This window comes from Anabrus simplex, chromosome 4 (assembly GCF_040414725.1).
Source record: "Anabrus simplex isolate iqAnaSimp1 chromosome 4, ASM4041472v1, whole genome shotgun sequence".
In the NCBI taxonomy this organism is placed as follows: domain Eukaryota; kingdom Metazoa; phylum Arthropoda; class Insecta; order Orthoptera; family Tettigoniidae; genus Anabrus; species Anabrus simplex.
The window spans coordinates 132,965,706-132,987,043 of record NC_090268.1 but is presented as its reverse complement, the minus strand read 5'-3'; the positions used below and the strand labels follow the sequence as shown (position 1 = coordinate 132,987,043).

The following is a 21,338-nucleotide window of genomic DNA, read 5'->3' as shown; positions in this document are numbered from 1 at the left end:
TCACTCCAAAACTAAATACTCTTTTTGTATCCAGTTAAATAAGGGAAAATTTAAAGCAAGAATGTCTAGTCATGATGTTATTGATGATGATGATGATGATGATGATGATGATGATGATGCTTTTTGTTTAAAGGGGCCCAACATCTAGGTCATCGGCCCGATGTTATTGTGAAGAATACAAGTTGTATAATGCATGCTTCAACAACATTTATATTTCTCTCTCAAGGGGAGTGTTTTGAAATGTGATTGGATCTAATAATATTACCATGTAATCAAAATTCTCAAATAAGATTCAAACTTTTTCTGTGAGTTTAATATTACACAGTGCGTAGAAAATTGATGATAATTTTGTTTGAACAATGGATACAGGAAAATGTCACAGAGAAATTCTCAATTACTACCCTAAAGGAACAAGATCCATCAGTCATCCAATTAAATATTAGCAAGATAATGCTTTATATGATCGTAACAGGCCCCTAGGTCTTTTACGTGAATAGATTATGATGATGTGTCTCTTCAGAAATCATGTACTATAATGTTAGTATAATCTTACTGTGGTTGAAGGCATGCAGTACATCCACAGTATTGCAGGAGGCAGCTGAAAGAAATAACTCCCAGAGGCTTTCAACTTGAGAGCTTGGGTTGGTGATTGTGAGTTCCTAGCTGAATCTGACACTGCTTCCTTTAACTTGTACCAGATTCCTTGCTTTCATCTTTCCTGTTCAACCTCCCTTGGTCACCCCTTGCTCTCTTCTGACCATGACAATATTAAGTTTGCAAGGCCTAGGGGGTCTTTCAAATTCACACCTTTTGTCAACCTTTTCCCTCTTTTACCAGTACTTCCAATCTTGGAAGAATCGGACCTCTTCCTTTTTCTCTTTTGATTGGTATTAATGGGGGAGGATTGTCTAGTTGTACTTCCCCTATAAATGGTAATTATCACCACAACCATCACCAATATTAGTATAACAGAATAAAAATATTTCACTGTAGGAAAGAGTGTTACAGATTGTAGTAGACAGCCGCAGGGCAGCAGATGGCTTGATGCTGTCCATGTGCTTCCTCTCTTCCCTCACTGATCAGTCACTAACTTTATTTTTGTGTTTGTTCCTATCCTTCTTTCTAGCTTCTGATTTTTGATATACTGTCTATTACCGTACTTCAATATTGCAGTTTCGTACGAACCAAATTAGTGGATGTTTGTTTGAAAAGAGTTGAAAAGAAAGAGGCAGCAGCTTATAAAGGCCAGGAAACTGATTTATAGTGTTGTTATTTTCTTCTATTCTTTCTGTGCCTGCAGGTTTTTATTGTTTACTTTTTTTTTAAAAGAATTTCTTAAATGTTGTTAATATATATTAATTATGTTAGCATTTTTCTTATACTTGCTTGTTCAGATTTTGATGGCTCAAATTCATTCTTCCTTGCTGCACGATTAATTATTTTTTGTTTTTGATGTAGCCATTTCTGAAACTTCAGCAATGTAACTACATTACTGTTGTAGATGTCTGATAATGAAGAGGATGATGATTCTGATCATGTACCAGAAGGGAAAGAGAATGGTTTGGTAAAGAATACTAACGCTGCAGTGGTTCAGCAGGCTGAGAAAGAGAAGCGTGAAAGAGCCAAGCTTGAAAGTCAGAGGAAGAAAGAAAAAGATAAAGAAGACAGGCAAGTACCTAGGTCATTATGTAATTGAAGCTGATATTTCATTCTGGTAATTAGAAATAGTAACATAAATATGTTAATTTTGGTTGTTTCCAAGGTAAGTTAACACTTTTAGCACCATAGCAGACACAGATGTCTATTTTGAATGTTCCTGCTTGGTGGCTCAAGATTGATCACGTATTGTTCACTTTTATGCAGGATTTGACAACATCGGGCAACTGTCAGTTCCCCTTCAGTTATATCTCATGTAACAGGCTTTGATTTTATACATTCAGGTACAAGAACATTTGTGTATTATGCAATATATATATTATGCTTTCATATATTTGAAAATGTATTTTCTTTTGTTTGGAGTTTACTTGTCATTCACTCACACTCCATTGTTCAACACTGTATAGCAGTCAACACATTTCTATTCGACACTGGACTTGAGACCCCTGAATGGATGCAGGAAATTATCGCAAGGAAGTGTTAACAGCTCAAAAGTGAAAGTCACAGGAGAGTTCCACTACTACTATTACTATTCACTTAAAAATACACTTTACTTACCCTATTCCAATGTTTGTATGTCAACACACACACATTGAGAGAGAGAGAGGGGGGGATTTCAATGTTTTTTATGTAACTTATATGAATTTGTAATCCAAAATTGCCCTTAACACGTACTTATCTCACACATCTCACTCTATTCCCCACTTCTCTCACTTCCTCATCCTGCAGAGGTCACAAACTGGGAATTGGACAGTATTCGGTGTGCGCAATCAGTGACAACCCTGGCCCCAGCAGGCGCAAGTTTCCCGATGGGCCCTAGAAGACACTGGTGTTGGTTGGCCTTATCTGATTTTCATTTTTGATGTTCCTTTTTACTTATCAGTTAAATGCATCATGGAATATTGCTACTGAAATGCTAGAGAAGAAAATGTATTTTTGGCCCAAAGAGGAAAATTTGACATTTTTGCTTGGCACTCAGTATGTTAAATATATATTCTTTGTCCAGGGTAGACCTTGTTGTAATTTTGTGTGGATTGTATATGCTCCCCACTCCCATCTATAACTTTCCATCTGTCTGGCAGAGCCTGCTTTTGTGAAAAAGGAAGTTGCCTTGATTTTTGCCCCAACCCTTTTATCATTAATACACAGCCCACTACAAGTGCTTTAAGTGTTTTTATGTTACAGTTTGCAAAAAAAAAAAAAAGGAAGAAGTTAAATTTAGAAACAGCTTTTTAAATTAATTAATCCTTATCAGAATAAATTACCTCAAGTAACTAATGTTGATTAAAATGTCACTTAGAGTATGCAATTTTCATCTGTACTTTAGGAGATATTGTCGTTTTCAATTTTTCAGGTAATCTCCATTCCGAAATATTGATTTAAAATAGATGTCCAGAATTCCTTGAGGTAGGAAGTCAAAATCTTGCAGAGAAGTTGCCCTTAGGCCTAGGTGCTCGCTAAGAAAGCTTTTTGAAAAAGAAATCAGTTTAAGGATTACAGCTTTTTATGTATATGACCGGCTTCAATGCAAGCCACTGGTTATAAATTGGCCATGCAAAACTTGTTTAATGTGGGAATTCCATTTTAATGCATGGACTACAAATTGTCTTAATTTAATTTAATTTTGATAGCAGTAAATTCAATAATGTTTATAAGAAGTCAAATATTAAAGCTGAAATGAATTATTTCAAAATATATTTATTCTTCCCGATGGAATAAAAGAAAATAAAAAAATGGTTCAGGCACTAGAATAGGGTATAAACTTTTATTTTAAAAAGTCCATTCATATATATTGTGACCTTTTGCGCATCTCTAACTTCTGGGTTCTAGTTGAAAATGTTATGCCTCGGCTGGCGTCATGCGGAGATGCAAAAGATTCCACTCAAGGGACGTGAAAGTTCGTCGAGCCGGGTCACAGTGTCGCACTGTTTATTTCCTTAAGATCTGACTGGCGTATGGAGATGTATGTGAATTAATGACTTAACCTAATCCATTATGATATTAACTTATTCTATCAATGAGAAATTCATATTTCTTTCGTGGAAGGATGTTCCGTTTAATAGCTATTGTATTTGGGAAATAACAGTTACAATACTAATTCAAGAAGCAACACAAATGGACGTTAATAGTGATTGAAAATTAAATCAATCAAAAGAAACAATCCTGATCCCTAACTTTTGTTGGTTATGTTCTTTACATTATCAAATCCTTATCACAATTAAAATATGTTGGATGCAAAAGTCATAATAATCTTTAAAATCCAACAAAATCAAAAGAAACCAACATTCACGCTGCTGAAGGCTTAATTTCAAAATATAAGTCCGTCATTTACTTCATCTGTCTTCTGGTTAATAGATAAAATTGTGAATCTTGTTCTCTTGGCACTCGTATTCACTGACCTCAAAATATATGTCTCAATATCCTGTTATAACTTTAAAATCATCATTTAATTCATCTTAAATCTAGCTAAACAACTTGAACGCACCAATAACATGTTCGTTTCACTATCATTCATGTCCATAAATGATCACAGAAACATAGGACAACATTATGATCTTTCCAGACATTAAGATTGTGCAAAAAAAATGAAATCAATCTCCTCTGAACTCCGTCAGCAGCTGCATCTATAAAACAAACCCCTGAAAATACAATCATTACCAACAATAATGATTCATGGCCTACGATGACTCTGCAACCCCTGGTATCCTCCGTGAAAGAAACCTGAAAAATCTACTGTCACCTCTAAGCGCCAAATTTATAATCTATAGAAGAATATTAGCTAGCAGGGAAGTCAATCTACATGCCACACATAAGTAAATGTTACACATTTCATCTGTGACATGGCTCACATCTGCACGGTGTTATTAAATAGTGAAGATCTCATCTCATCCCCTGATATTTGTGCGCAATTACCTATATTTTATCTCAAATTAAGGTATTTTTTATGATCATTATACAAGCATCTTCACTACATCTCGAAAACATTATTGCAAACATCGCACTGATACCTCAGTAGTCATTACTCATTACTGTCATCAAATTCATATGCATGACGAAACCAAACTTATTCCAAAAAAATATCACCGGACTTCTAAAGTTGCATTATTCCATTAAATGCGTAACCCCAATGAATCATTCTTCAGTGAACCACAACATTAAACATTCATATTACTCGACGATCCTATTACGAAACCTCTATCATCTTACACACGTCATGCTCAACGAATTCTCATTTCATTTTAAACATACTCAAATTCTTTCGTGGGGTGGATATCAATTCTGACCATTATATTTCAAAGTTTAAAATCAAGTTAACCTCAAGAAAACATCACAAACCATCTAAATTCACTAGGAGGAGGAAATATGACCCCAGCTACTTAATAAATAATGCTGTGTATACAGAGAGATCCAAAACACCTCTAAGCGACAAACTGGAAACGATTATTGCTAAACTAAAAAATATTGCCAAAGAAATTGCTCCTATGAAAAGGAGAAAGAAACGCCTGGTGGAATGAGGAATGTGATATGGCAATACAGAAAAGACACAAGCATAGCTAAATGACCAACAAAAGAAAACGGCACAATCTCGAGATGAACGAACTATTGCTAGAAGGCAAACAGCCAAAGAACTTAGACGAATCAAACAAGACCATCAAAAAGAAAACCTAGCTAACATAGATGAATCATTCAAACAACATGAGACACGATACTATTACAGGACATTTAAACAATATCAATCAGGGTAACATAGATGTTGATTCCCGTGGGGAATCTGAAATATTTGTCCTGAATGAGTAAATTTATAATACCAATATAAATGGTCCCTCGTGTGCTAGGGCGAAACGCTGGCAACCAAGAATGAGTTAGCTGGAAAATTTATAATGTCCAATGACGGACCATTTATATTGGTATTATAAATTTACTCATTCAGGACAAATATTTCAGATTCCCCATGGGAATCAACATCTATGTCATCTGATGGCCAAGCAGGCATCAATTTTTGATAATGAGACAAAGTCTCTTAGTGCATTGGCACTGCCGGTGGCTCCAGTTAGCCTACGCAGTGGCCTCCACGGTATGCACTAGCCAGCGTATTGGTAGGTGTGCTAGGTACTAACTGATGAGCCCACCCTAGCACACGAGGGCGAAACGCTGGCAACCAAGAACGAGTTAGCTGGAAAATTTATAATGTCCAATGACGGACCATTTATATTGGTATTATCAATCAGGGTATACTCCACCTACACTCATGATGAGAAATAAACAAGGACAACTAGCACACAATAATCAGGAGAATGCCAAAATTCTAGCTGATTACTTCAAAGAATTACTAAATGCTGAAGACCTAAAAGAATACCTAGAATTTTTACCTGATCCAAAAAATAAAACACGCTTAGACAAGGTTATTTCACCAGATTTCCATGAGGTATTTCAAGCCATTAATTGGCTCAAGAATTATAAAGCTGCAGGAGAAAATCAAGTGGTTGCAGAGCTGTGGAAGGATGCAAATAACCAAACACTTCAAGACCTACACAAACACATCATAGACATATGGAACTCTGAAAAGCTGCCTGCAGAATGGAATACAGCTATAATTCATCCAATACACAAAAAAGGGGATAGACTGGATCCAAATAATTACCGAGGGATCTCTCTACTTGATATCACATATAAGATCCTGTCTAGAATTATCCTCATGAGAATTCAAGAACAGCTCGACCAAGAACTTGGAGAGTATCAGGGGGGGATTTCAACATGGAAGAAGTTGTCCTGACCAAATCATTAGTCTTAAGTGGATTATGAACCATCAAAGAATGAGAAACAAAATGCTAGTTATCACTTTTGTTGACTTCAAGAAAGCATATGACAGTATTCATCGTGAGGTATTACTTAAAATCCTTAAAGAATTTGGGTTACACCAGAAACTCATTAATCTCGTTGGTGTTACCCCCAAGAACACTAAAGCAAAAGTTAAATTCCGAGGAGAGTTGTCTGAATCATTTGAAATCCGGACTGGACTTCGACAGGGGGATGGTCTCTCACCAATACTGTTTAAGTGTGCATTGGAGAAAGTCATGCGAGAATGGTCTAAAAAATGTCAGCCAAACATCAAGATTGGCAAAAATATCAAACTCAATTGTCTAGCATTTGCAGATGACCTTGCGCTACTTGCAAGTAGTGTGGAAGATGCTAAACTCCAAATTGAAGAATTAAAACAAATAGCAGCAAAAATTGGATTACAAATCTCCTTTGAAAAGACGGAAATGATGCCATCCTTCAAAGTGAAAACATCACCTATCACACTGACTAATAACAAACAAATTAAGGATGTTGATAAATTTAAATATCTTGGAGAGATTATAACTTGGAACTTAGAAGAGAAAATATCAGTTGAAAATAGAATTACCAAATTAAAACAAGCACAACACATTACTTGGCCAACCTACAAGAAGAAATCTCTTTCAATAAATGCAATATTTAAACACTACAACTCCGTTATTAAGCCTGAAGCAACCTATGCTAGTGAAGCCTTATTCAATTTGAATATGAAATCAACTACAGATAAATTACAGAAAATAGATAGACGAATCATAGAACAGTTCTAATCAAAAAACACCAAGTAGGTAGACAATGGCGATTACTACCTAATGAAGTTATATACCAGGAGACTGATTCTATAATAGATACAATGTGGAAAAGACGAGTTGCTTTTTTCTGTCATATATTACGACTACCAGGGACTAGGATAATCAAACATTTATTCAACTACTTTTGGAAAAGTAAAACTAAAAATCACTGGTTCAAAGAAGTCCAAGAAGATTTAAATGAATTAAGCTTGACAATTCAACAAATTGATAACAGAGAAGAGGATCCTGAGAAATAACGACGTGAGACTAAAAAATGAAGACCTATACACGCAAACAGTACAACATAACTGACGAAGAACGGGCAGCCAGGTCAGAGAGAATGAAACATTTCTGGGAACAAAAGAAGAAACATCAACCAAATTTGTAACCAATATTCATGACTTGACTGTATATAGATTGATTTCAGTGCTCCAATGTGGGCGTAAAATGATAATAATAATACCAGGGAAATTATTTTACGAAAACTATTCATCTTGATACAACTATTAACTCAATATCAACGCGATAATATTACCATCACACTTGCGAAGAATATGCCTAATATAAAAATATAATCGCAGATGACTCTAACTCACGCACTTATAATTACTTAACGAATCCTTTCAAATAACATATATCTGAACCATAAATTAAACTGAAGTTCATTTACAATGACACTATCTCAACACACGCGTCGTCCATTTACATTAACATAAACTTCCAGTGTTTCATACCTTTCACATATTTCACATGCATAGTATCTACTATTGGCCGTTTAGATTCCCATAATATAGCATACGGCAGATCATAATTTCCAGGATTATTCACAACAAACTCACAGCATTCCTGCCCATTATGAGGTAATGATCGACGACTGTTGCATTCAAGTTGTACGTTTAGGCATATCACATTTCTGACACTATGAAATTATACTATTCTACCTTAAGCAGTCACGTAGCAGGATAGATAAGACATTTCGAGTACTTATCGGGCCGTTGACTTCAGGAATGAGACACCTCTCATTTTCCGGTCTTGGTTTTATCCATTGGTATCCATCTCGACACTCTTCAAATCCATCAAGACCACATTTTAAGTTAGTTCATCTTGCTGGGATTTATGAACATCTTATAAATTTCTTCAGTGATACTCGACATCATGATACCTGAAACTTGTAACATGTTATTAGTATACTGCCACATACATAAGTACCATTTACAATATTATTAGCTAACACTCGCCTTAGTATTTTGGGGAGGAATCAGATATATATCTTTTCTCTTTACAATATATTATTTGTTTTACTATAACAATCTCATGATTAAATTCAGCTTTCTTTATGTGACTCTTTCTTAATAGTGTGCGGCACTTCTAGAGCTTACCGAATCCCTTTTTCAGCAAAATATGTTGTTCTCTTCAAACAAAATCCAATGCTAGACTGCAATAATAAAAGTCGGTTTGAAGACTCTTCAAAGTTTCGTAGCCTCCCATATGTTTTTGACGTTAAATACGTAACCTCTTTGATTCAGAGTGGTCCTAAAAATCATTGACATCAGCAAAGGAATTAATTTAACAATCGGTCACCTTACAGTTTGATGTGCCAGTCGACTATTTCATCATGAAATTTGATTCTCGAATTATATCGAACTAGATAGATAAGGTATGACCACCATATGTAAATTGAACTTGGCCCATTTGATCCAGCTCATTCCATGGCCTCCGATACATATTTCTGCTGTTGATGTTTCTCGCCATTTATTTACATTTATTCATCTGCCGCCTGAAGAAACTGCAATGTTTATTCATTGCTGTACTTTGTGCTACGACATCCCATTATCGATCGTAATTTAATAAGATACCATGGGGTGCTGAGCTTATTATTTTAACGGTACCTTCAGTCCGTTGTCTGTTATTTGTTTGATTAAGCAAGTTATTTGAATTACTAATGTACTTGGATGTATAGTAACTGAACGTACAATTTCATTAAATTTACATTAACATAAACTTCCAGTGTTTCCTTTAACTCTAATCCAACATTCATTGGAAGGTGATAATAATTTTTTTTTTTTTCCCTTCCTAACTACTATACAACAGCCCCTTACCCAATTGTCAGGTGGCTGAAGTGGAGAATGACTATTCGTAAATGTCTCTTTTCTCAGTGACAACTTCTGCAGCCTAACCTATATTCTTTTCAAAGTGCATTGTGGAATCTATCACCAGACTATGCATGTGTGAAGGTAGATTGCAACATTGTCAGCTCTTCTTGTAAATCCAGTGAAAACCAACATAGTTGGCCATGCGGTTAGGGGCGCGCCGCTGTGAGCTTGCATTCGGGAGATAGGCGGTTCGAACCCCACTGTCGGCAGTCCTGAAGATGGCTTTCCGTGGTTTCCCATTTTCACACCAGGTAATTCTTTCTATCTGTGTTCATGCAAATTAAAGCCAATTGTAAAAAAAAAAAAATCCAGTGAAAGATACTCAGTCAACTTCTCCATAAACTTGTCACCTAAGTTTGCATAATGCACTGGCTATACATGGACTGATGTAATGGTGCTGGTTATTTCTTTTCAGCACTCCTTGCAGACATGTACACATGTGCAAGAGTTTGTCTTGCCACAGCTTGGATAGTGGCAGCAAGTTGTACTTGAGCATCTGCCTGAGACTACAATACATATAAAACCTTTAAAGATGTAAACATTAATTGTGAAGATTGCAAAGTGTTCAATGCGTAATTCTTAGTAAGTTGTATTTTCAGCTGTCCACCTGAGGAGCTGCCTTGAGTGAGCTGTTTGTTTGTTTCCCTTTATCTGCAGTAGTTTCTTTGACCTTGTGTTTTTTTTCTTCTCAAATAATGAGGTTCTTTCTAACAATGCTTCTACTATTTATTACAAAAATGAGTTGTGAATGAATCCATATTGTCATCTTGGTAAGACCATCTTCTTGATGTATAGTACATTCCTCCTTTGATGTTTAGTAAAACCGAGCAAGTGGCTGTGCAGTTTGGGTCACTAGCTATCAACTTGCATTTGGGAGATAGCGGGTTCAAACCCCACTGTCGGCAGCCCTGAAGAGGGTTTTCCATGCCTTCCTATTTTCACACCAGCCAAATGCTGGGGCTGTACCTTAATTAAGGCCACAATTGGTTCCTTCCCACTCCTGTTCCTTTCCTATCCCATCGTCACTGTCTCGGTGTGGTGTAAAGCAAAAAATAAAATAAAATATATATATATATATATATATATATATATATATATAGGAAAGTTGGGTAAAGAAATCTAAATCTTTTGGACTTTTCTGCTATCCAGTGATTGGAAGAGAAAAAAAAGAAGTAATTGGGCTGAATTACAGTTACCTGAGAAATATTTTACTCAATTTCCATTACAATCTACTTTTTCAACTAGTAATCAATAAAATTACAATATTACTTTACAGAATGTTAGTCTTCAGGAAATCACTGACATTTTTTCACATGGGGCTGGAATAATACAAATGTTTGCAAGGAAACAATTTGGTGGGTTTGTTTCACAAGATAAATATGGTAGCTTGGAACTTGCAAAATGATTTTCAAATCATTTGTCATTCACTTTACAAATAAAATAATTGGTTCTTAAAATTCTCATCACTGAGCCTCAAACTGTTTGGGGGAAAGTACATTTGTGCATTTACTGAAAAGGCGTCCTACAGGGGTTCGTAAAGAAATACCCACCTTTAACTTTAAGAACATCTTTGGGATAAGTATGTCGCCTTTGGATGTACCGGAGAGGTAAGCAAGCACCTAATCCAATACTTGTGAAGCTACTGGTTCTGCTCTAGTAGAACTGAAAAATTTAGCTCACTATTTCTTCCCCATTTCTGCTTCCATGTGATTTATACCAATTACTAGAAAGTAACAATTTTAAAAATATAAGGATTACAATGTTATTTCAAGAAGTAAAAGTTACTTTTTTGTAAATAGTAATAATTACGAGTAAAAATGCCAGAATGTAATTGTTACAAATAGTCAGATTACTTTTATTCAGTTACTTTACAACTATACTCCTATCTTTGTTGTGTTCAGTTCATTGTAAAGGTGCTTCTCTTTCATGAATTGTAGTATTTTAAGGCAACTTGTGACTCTCATTTTTGAAGTTAGTGAGGATAGTATACTCCCAAAGGATGAAAGTAATGATAGGCTAGTGGAAGGTGGGGGGGGGGGCGTCAAACATGAAATTACTAAATGTTGGTAACCTCCAATTTTCACATAATTCATATGTGGGCTGCTTCATTAGTCCGAGATTTTCTACATTTTTTCAAGCCACTATAAGCTCTTTCTGCTTCCCACCTTGAGTGGGATTGGCATCTACATTCATCGTGAGAGATGGAGGCAATTTTTGAGTTATCTTTGTTCTTGAAGTTGGAAGTTTATGCAAAATGCTGAATCATCTGTTTTTCATTCCTCTTTGTCCATTACAATTCTTCATTATTACGTTCTGTTCATAAATAATTTGTGAGTTTCTAGTTGGAATTCAATTGTATATCAGTAGCTGTTTTTAATCAGTTTTATTTTTTAACTTTGATTAATAGATTTATTTTCTGTTGTAGAGAGAAGCAAAAACAAATGCAACAGGATAAAAAGGAGAAGCGCAAGACACAGAAGGGGGAACGACGAAGATAGCAAGATCATGGCACAGTAGTGTGTGAATGTTCATGTTGTGTTGTGTTAATTTATTACTCTTGGATTATGTGTTCCAAATCTACTCCTAGTTTGAACTTCCAGTGGACAAGGCTAATTATGTGTCTTCATTAGTAAAGGGATGGGCACAGCTTGAGTGGATTATTTTGACTTACTAATACTTCAGATCTTCTACATAACTAGAAATGGTGAAATAAGTTGTATACTACTTGACAGTATTTTTATTTGCTTGCATGCTGTAGCATGTAAGTTTCACATGATGGAATGAGACATTCATTTTGGAGGCATAGTTTGTATATGTATTCTTAAAATACTGACACACACACACACACACACGCACACACACACACAGGCAAGGAGTTCCCAGATTTTCTCAGTTGGGATAGAGATTAAATGTTTCTAGTGTTTTGTCAGATGAAACTGTAGGGAAATATGAATTCTACTATTATTTAATGCAGAATTAAGATGTAGACTTGTTTTCTAAACATCAGCATTGATATAAATTTATTGTTGAATTTACTTGTTAGTATTAATTTGTAAGCTTGTTCAAGTATGTGAAAGAAAAAAAGGGATTTAGTTAACAGCACCAGGAATGATTTCAAATTCAGAGAAATAAAACTGAATATAAATGCGAGAGAGATAACATTTTAATTATCTCCTTTAGGTCCCTAAATTATGATGTGATCATATTCCACTTGCTAAACAAAAATACATTTTATCAAGATAGTGTCCATTCCTTACTCTGAGCAGCAAATTGTGCTTCTCTGATCCATCGCTTAAAGCTTTGCCTAATGTGAGACACATACAATAATTAATATTGTTAAATCACTTTGTTGACAGCACAGTGCTCTGTAATGCTGCCTACCCATAGAAAAAGATAATTGTTATTTTCCCCACTTCTTCTTAGGCTATTCCATTTTATAATAACAGCCCCCCCACTTCCCTTAGAGTAATGCTGAAGATTTAAATGAAAGGCAGTTACACAGAGTAGTGACATAAACAGGAAATGTAAAAAAAATAAACAAATAATACTCAGGAAACTACTGGAATCATATACTTATTTCTTTATTCTCACTTTTCTCCTGAAGTCTAATCTGTAAGAAATGAAGTGTGCTTCATACATAATGGATCTCTTATAGACTGAATAAAATTTTCATTTTCATCAGATAAACAGTTAATACATCAATGGTTGTGAATTGTACTTACAAAAGGATAAATACTTCATTTATTTGAATAAACTGCTCTTTTTGTGAAATAAGCAACATAGCAACATATTTGGTGATGCAGTATGGTAAACCCATTCATGGATTCTGCTCTTCCTAAGTAACACATCTGTATCTTTGTACGCAGTTTATTTAAGGGCATTGATTAGTGGTTAGAAACAAATGTTAATGACTAGGATATTCCCTGTTTTTCTCTCACAGAAAAGCAATGAGCACTTAGCATGCTTGAATTTAATTTTTTTTCTCAAACAGATCGCTATTTCCTTGACATCCAAATTGTGATGAGCAGTGCAACATTGAACTTTTCCATAATATTTTCATATTCATTTTTTTATTTACACTAGTCTTGCAACCAGTTAATGAATTATTAGTTGATTACCAGGTGATGATGTCCTGGCCTAATGTCTATGGAATAATGCTTTTGGAGTGTGTAAATTACAAAATATCTCCACAAATATAATTTTACTTACACATTTTATTAAATTATCACATCAAATGATGATCATGTTAATTATATGGGAGGGTGCATTGAGCAAGGATGCAGATAAGTTCTTTGTGCTGGCCAGGCCACGGCCACTTCCCACTCGTAGCCCTTTCCTATCCCATCGTGTCTATAAAACCTATCTGTGTTGGTGTGATGAAAGCAACTTGTAAAAAAAAAAGAAAAGAAAAAAGTATGTTATATGTTGAAAGTTAAGTTTTTAACCAGTATCTTAAAAATTAAGTGTGTGGATCCAGTTCCCAAAAATGCACATTCAGTATGAAACAGGCAGTATTTCCTTTTTAGACCGAGACTTGAAAGGAAAAAGAGTTATAATTGTGGATGGTAATGCTTGTTGTTGCTCCTATTATTATTTACATAGGTGCTGACTTCTTGTTTATCAGGAAAACTTTAAAGATGGAGTGGTGAAGAAGAAACTTTACTCTCTGAAACGACATGGAATTTTTTAAAAGTTACCTCAACTTACTATCTTAAACTAAAGAAAAACAAGGACACTCACACTATATGAGTAGTACTGTAGTCTTACTATATCTAGCTGTTTTTATTATCAGATTTTAAAAGATTTAAAGACTGGCATAAATAAAATCAATTCCTTAACTTACTTTTTTGTTTATGTCTCAGTTGTGAGGAAGTTCATCTTTTCTCTTTCATGGGTTTACCTCTTTTTCATACTTAAGTAAATCAATCCTGGAAAGACATAACAGTCTTATGTATATTTTTTTTAAATGCTATTTGTTCGGGGCGTTGATCTATGAAGATCTTTTGCCCCTACTGGCACCATATGTGAGGAACCTGTGTGTATTATGTAAATGGCAGAAGTGTAAAGTGTTGAATGTGAGGAAAGGAACGTTAAGGACGACACAAACATCCAGTCTACAGACCAAGGATATTAATTATTTACAATTAAAAACCCCTGACCTGGCTGGAAATCAAACCCGGGGCCGCTGGGTGACAGGCGGACGCGTTGCCCCCTACACCATGGGGCCGGACAGTCTTATGTATATTTGATAAATTTTATTTAACAGCATAAGTAAGATTTGATTTCAGCAATAATTTTACTGACGATATCCTATATGTTGCTCCCCTGTTGCTTTTATTATTGTGATTTAATCGTCCATATGTGCAAAATTTGCTGTTTTCTATAGCTTCCAGCTTCCGTTGTATCTTTTACAGCACAATGAAGTTAGTCGAGCTAGGTGACTCAGATGGTAGAGCGCTGGCTTTCTGGGCCTGAGGACGGTGGATTCAATTGTGGCTTAGTCTGGTGGTATTTGAAGTGTTCAACTGTTATCTTTATTCATACATTTTTCATATTACATTATTTAAATATCTTCGTCATCACTAGTTTCATCTACCATCATATTCACAGTAGCTGTAGTGCAGTTAGAAACAAATAAACGTCTCTTCTTTAGCTGCGGTGATCCCAGGGGCGGGTCTGGTATAATCTCATCGGCTCTCTCTGAACTAAATTCACTATCGCTATCCGATAAATCATCCGCGTTAACTTTGCATTGTTCCAAATACTGAATTAATTTATCGTCATCAATACCTGCTGAAAAAATATCACGTGAACCAGTTGCCATTTTGCTGTCACAAATCCACTCTCTGCAAGGAACAATCTCTTACTGACCGGTTAGCAGTATTTCTAAACACAGGAAACGACTCTTGTGAAAGCCAGAACACCGTCTTAGAATTTTCAAAGCAAGGTCAGGCACACAATAACTTGTAGCCCCTTTACTATAGGTTGTCACATAAATATGCACATCGCTATAGGATGCCACAAAATTATGTATATCACAGAATTTTAAGCTGGCTGTTGTAATCGGCTGTGGCAACTTCCGACTGGATTTTTAAAGGCCTACCTGATCGGCTTTGGCAATTTAAAGGGCGAGTGCTCGCACGACCGCCTGGCTCCAAGAGGGTTAAGAAGCCTTTCTCGTGGACAGTCGAGATTTTCTTCTGATGACGCAGAGCAAAGTTCTCTGCGAAACGTAAAGAATTTCACCTTATTTTCTTGACACGTCATAAGCCCAAAATCATATCATGTCTATAAGTACGGGCCATGAAGGCATCAATGGCAACAGTAATAAACTTTATCAAGTATCTTTATTGCCAACAACAATCATCATCATCAGCATCGTCCATGAACCATTTTTCTCTCGTAACCTTCTCCCAGTGTTGTCCTCTCTCCTCAACAGCTTTCTTTACTAAATCGGTCCATTTTTTTCTGGGTCTGCTCGCTAGTCTTTTTCCTTTTACTTCTCTTTCAATATTGCTTTCTGGATCTCTCCTCGGATTTTTTCATTCTTGATCTTATCCTCCCTAGGCTTCTGGATCATGGTGTGTAGGAATTTCATTTTTGCAGCTTGGAGTTTTGAGTTGCCTTGCCTCGTTAACGTTGTAGTTTCCAGGTAATACACATAAGGATAGGGTTAAAGTAGGATAGTTTTAGCGCTACTTGTTTATCCCACAGCATTTTTCTTACTTGGTGGTAAAATTGTGTTGCCTTGCTAATTTGATTCTCCACCTCATTTAGCAAGTTTGTCTGTTGATACTATACTACTCAAGTATTTAAACATCGAACACACCGAGCTCGATAGCTGCAGTCGCTTAAATGCGGCCAGTATCCAGTAATCGGGAGATAGTGGGTTCGAATCCCACTGTCGGCAGCTGTGAAGATGGTTTTCCCGTGGTTTCAGATTTTCACACCAGGCAAATTCTGGGGCTGTACCTTAATTAAGGCCACAGCTGCTTCCTTCCCATGCCTAGGCCTTTCCGATTCCATCGTCGCTTTAAGACCTATCTGTGTCGGTGCGACGTGAATCAAAAAAAAAAAAAAAAAAAAACCCAAACCTTCAAACACTATCTCGTTTGGTGTCATTTGGTATGATGTATGGTTCGTCATCTTCATCACCACTACCGTAGCCTTGCTGATATTTAAATCATGTCTCTCAAACTCTTGATTCCAGTGCTGCAGCGTTTCCTCCACATCCTTTTCGGTTTCATCTTAGATCACCACGTTGTCTGTAAAGACAAAAGCTTGTTAAGTCCTGTTGCCCTTTCATTTTTGGTGCCTTTATTATGGCATCCATCACAGTGATAAATAGGAGGAGGTAGAAGACCACTGCCTTGCTCTACTCCTCTCATCGTTTCAACCCATGTGGATAGTCCACAACTCACTTGCGCATCCCTTCTGTTTTTTCCCATACAAAATTTCACTTTTGCAATAAGGCTGCCATGAACCTTCAGCTCTTTCAGGCATTTCTAGCTACACTCTCTTGTTATGTTAATATAAACCTTTTTCATTGTCCAGGAATAGTAGAAATAGTGGTTTTCCTCTTCCCCAGTGCTTCTCCATTAACCATCTTGACAACAAAGATAAGGTCTGTAGTTGTTCTTCCGGCCCAAAACTGTATTGTTCCTCTTCCAATAAATATAAACAGTATGAACATAAATATTGTAATGATATAGAGTTAATGTCATAAACTGCCGACTGATTTGATTGATTAATTAAATCAAGGCATCTTTATTTAAGATGTGTTGATGACAGCAGTCAATGTTTATTCTCAAAAACTCAATTATGTCTCATTCCATCATTGGAGGAGTTCTGTATAAGATTTTACTATCTAAGAATATAATTATGGAATGAAAGATAAGAAATTAAACTTTTTGAGTTAAAATTGCATGAACCTATTTTGACATACTGTGTAATAAAGAAGTTGCATGTGATATGTTTTTATCTAAGGCTGTGAAACATTTTAATGGCTTCAGTTCTCAGGAATCATTATGTGCTGTTCAGATTATCTTGACTGCCAACTATTTTAAGTATTACAGTTTCATGTGAAGTATCTTTAGTCATTTCTAGTGGAGAGCAAATCATAATAATATATTTAATCTCTCCTAAGTTCAGTCCTTATCGTATAATTGTAAGTTTTACTGTCTGCTTTAGATCTAGTGTAAAATGGGTGAAAACGCTAAAAAAATTATTTTCAATTTTTTCTTCATGTTCTCAATTCATGTGCTAAGAATCATTTTATTGGAGATCAGGATTTCATAAGCAATAGCTTCTAAAATGTGATTACTACCTTGCATTGAGTTTCCAGAACAAATTTTTATTTTTAAGATAGTAGGTATTGTATGAAACATTTTGGAACTTGGGATTTAAGTTTCAAGCTTTTCTCTTTCTTGTTATTTACAAGGTTAATGCAAGGGATCATGTATAATTATGAACTGGATGTACAATAATTACTTATGAATCAAATGGTGTGCTTCTAGTTCCTGGTTCGTGGGTTTTGCATTAAAACGTTTGGAAAACTTTTTTCTCCATTACATTCTGTAAAGATCTGAAGAACATTGTATGATGGATTTTGAAACAAATCAATGCAGTTTTATTGCACAAAGTTTTAACTGAATGTATCTTGTATATAAATGAAATCTGGTTGAATATCTAGAAGAATTGATATAAAAATCTTTCATATTTTTTATATGCCATATAATATCCAAATAAACTTTTAAGTATAATGTGAGAGAATGGTGATATATTGAAAGGTAGGTAAGTATTTGATGGTATTCCATCACCAAATACTCATAATTATGTGATAATGTTCTTGTAATAAGTACAGCATTTTAATGTACCTCATGTTCACAGTGTGTTCATAGGAAATTGTTGAGTTGAATGTTAAAGCAGTATTTTCTTGTTATATTGAGGCTAAGTCTATATTCTTGGAATTCAAGACACAAGTGAGAATGCTTTATAATTTATAATTATTTTCTGGAAGAGAAACAGAAATAAAATGAAACATTTCCTCCAAGAAAAATATTTGCTGTGAGCACAGAGCTTGGGGGTATGAAATTATTTTGTGACATTCACAATTCCAACCATTCTATTAATTCTATGCAGATTGATATGCGGAGTATAAACACAGAAAACTAAATTAGTTGTGTTTCACGAATTAATACTATCTCTCAAATACTGAATAATCATCTATATGCATTTATTCTCAGAATTATTTTTGTTTAAGATAGATTTTCTTTGCTTGCTTTTCTTTGCATAACTGTTGTAACAGTTAATGATCACTCTGTTTCATGTCATCCATATTCCAGTCATTGACTGAATCCAGAAATCATTACTTTAGTTTGTTTATTTGTCTTTTCTGTTTTGTTTTTTAAGAACACTTCAATATTCTTGAACTCAGATTAATGCCATATTAATATGTACATAAAGAGGAAGATATGAAGTAGTATATAATTTCTGTATATAACCAATAAAAAAAAGCTCAAGTAGGAAATCTAAGAACGGGGTGATACAAGTCAAGAAGCAGATATCAGCAACTTGCTAATTCCTGCCAGTGAAGTACCTTAGAGGGTATTAAACTTAACCTGGATTGTGTTATTTTTCATTTGGACGGTATTCTAGCCAAACTTTTAGGCAGTATCTTGTTAGTATGTACTGGAAGTCAGCAACTGCTTAAAAAAAAAAAAAAAAGACATTAATGACAGAGAAGTATTCTGTTAAGATTAGCTACAAAGTCTGGAACTTCAGTTTCACCTGGCTGAGTAGATCAGCCATCTGAGCCAAAGTGGGAGTACTCGATCATGGTTCAGTATGGTGGTATTTAAAGGTATTGACTTCAATCTATTCTGTTACTGGACAAGTCTGTTATTTTAATAGAATTTTATGTAAAAGATTGTAAATTTAGAGTTTATTTGATTGACATATTTTAATTTTGAATTGTTTAGTACAAAAGTTTTAATATATTATACAGAGGATATATCTTACACAAAGGTAATCCCAATAATAAGGTCTCCTATTTGTTTATAAATACATAGACCTGTTTATTTCTACAATGGTTTACATAATTTTGCAGCTTGAACATTTAGCTATTTTTCTACATAATCATCATTTCGGTCGATGCATTTTTGTAGACGCTGTGACAGTTTTTGTATGCCCATGTCATACCAGCTCGCCGCCAGGCTGTTCAGGAAGTTGTGAGCTGCGCTTGGGGAAACCTCAGGAACCAAAGTGCAGAGATTATCTAGGGCGATCCGCTGATCTTCACGCATGATTTGCTCAAATTTCACAACTGTCTCGACGGAAATTGACGGTTTCCCGCTCCTTTGTTCGTTTGTCGTGAATTTCAGTCCGACTGGCTGCAAACTCTCTACGCCACTTATGAACATTTTTGACATCCATGCACGACTCACCATACACTTCTGTCAATTGGCGATGGATTTCAATCGGTTCAGTACGTTTTGCGTTCAAAAACCGAATGACTGCGCGCACTTCGCGGTAACATGCAACGGGAGCTCCTTTCTCAACGGCTGCCAAGACTGAGTGCCTCAGCGCGCATACGCATGTATATGTGCGAGCGCGGGAAACACTCTTCACAATATTGTGACCAACAGCCACACGAACAGAGTTCTGTATTTATAAAAAAAATAGGTGACCTTATTTTTGGGATTACCCTCGTAATAATAGTTTGATTGTTGTTAAATATGAGGTGATGATAGGTCAAGTCCAAGAAATGTTTGGTGGTTTTTGGGCCGCTGAAGAAGAGAACGTATAATGTTATCGGAACTTGTATGGCATTTCGTGATTGAAATAAATGAACAACTTATTTAATAGTATTGACAAGGCTGATTTAGATATATATTACAGTATTTATCAGTGGTGAATTCCATTATGTGACAATTTTGAGGGAAGGAATACTGACCCACAGCACATGTATCAGAACGAAAATGTGTTGTAGTTCATGCAATACTGAACCTTAGACGACAGAACCTTTCTGGTCAGAGTTCTAAGCTGAAATATTATCACGTAGCAGTTTTTCTTGGCACAATGACGATTTATTGAATCGTACTTGTCATTTTGTATGATATGCCAATGTCAGTTTACTGGTTATATGAAAGCTTGTGGGAAAACAGTTCATTCCATTTTTTAGGCCAGGAAAACCCTCTTGGATTTCTGTAAATAAGCCAATACTGGGTTAATTTAGAGACAAGAGGGTAGGTGAATCCTGTCATCAGGATTATAGAGTACTAACGTCATTTGGGATATGCAATTTATGACTATTCTTGCTGTTAAAAAGCAGATGTTAAATACTATGGTGAGATGAAATTCTAGACCCTTCCAAAATCTCTTGATAGAACATTGAATATTAACTTTGTGTTGAGACACCGATTAGTAAGTTTTAATTGTATTCAGTTTGCAGTTTTTATTAGTTGATACAGTAACAGTTGTTAGTAGTAAATATTCTTATAGCCAATTGTCTACCTGGTAGCCATGATTGTTACAGCATGAAGTCTATATAGTCTGACACTGTAGTTAGCTGGTTCGAGTCCCGTAGGTCGACAACATTTTCACCATCAGAATGTTAGCCGGCAGGGTAGGAGAGACAGTGGTATACAATTCCTAATCACTACATTTCGTGCCAAAAGCATGCATTCAGTTCCAGACCTTTCCACAGTGTTCATATAGAGTGAGGGCATGTGAGTCTGTTGATGACAATTCACCCGTTGGATGGAGACTTGAGTCTTGAGCAGACCCGTTGGTGCTATTAGACAGGAGTAGGCTATGGCACTGGGTTTCACCCCCTTCTTTCCTCGTATCATATTGAATATTAACAGTTATTTATTTCAGTCATTCATTTCATTTCATTAAC

The 21,338-nt window shown here is 35.5% G+C and overlaps 1 protein-coding gene across 1 annotated transcript in view; it reads left to right on the top strand.

Annotated features, from left to right (window-relative positions):
* The window catches only part of LOC136871700 (coiled-coil domain-containing protein 43), a 60,200-nt gene extending 39,810 nt beyond the window's left edge, over window positions 1-20,390 (top strand). Inside the window, exons 3-4 of the mRNA XM_067145216.2 lie at window positions 1,502-1,668; window positions 11,862-20,390. Of these exons, the coding sequence (XP_067001317.1) occupies window positions 1,502-1,668; window positions 11,862-11,934 (240 nt within the window). The 3' untranslated portion in view covers window positions 11,935-20,390. The remainder of the gene's footprint in view (window positions 1-1,501; window positions 1,669-11,861) is intronic.
* Window positions 20,391-21,338: the final 948 nt, after the last annotated feature.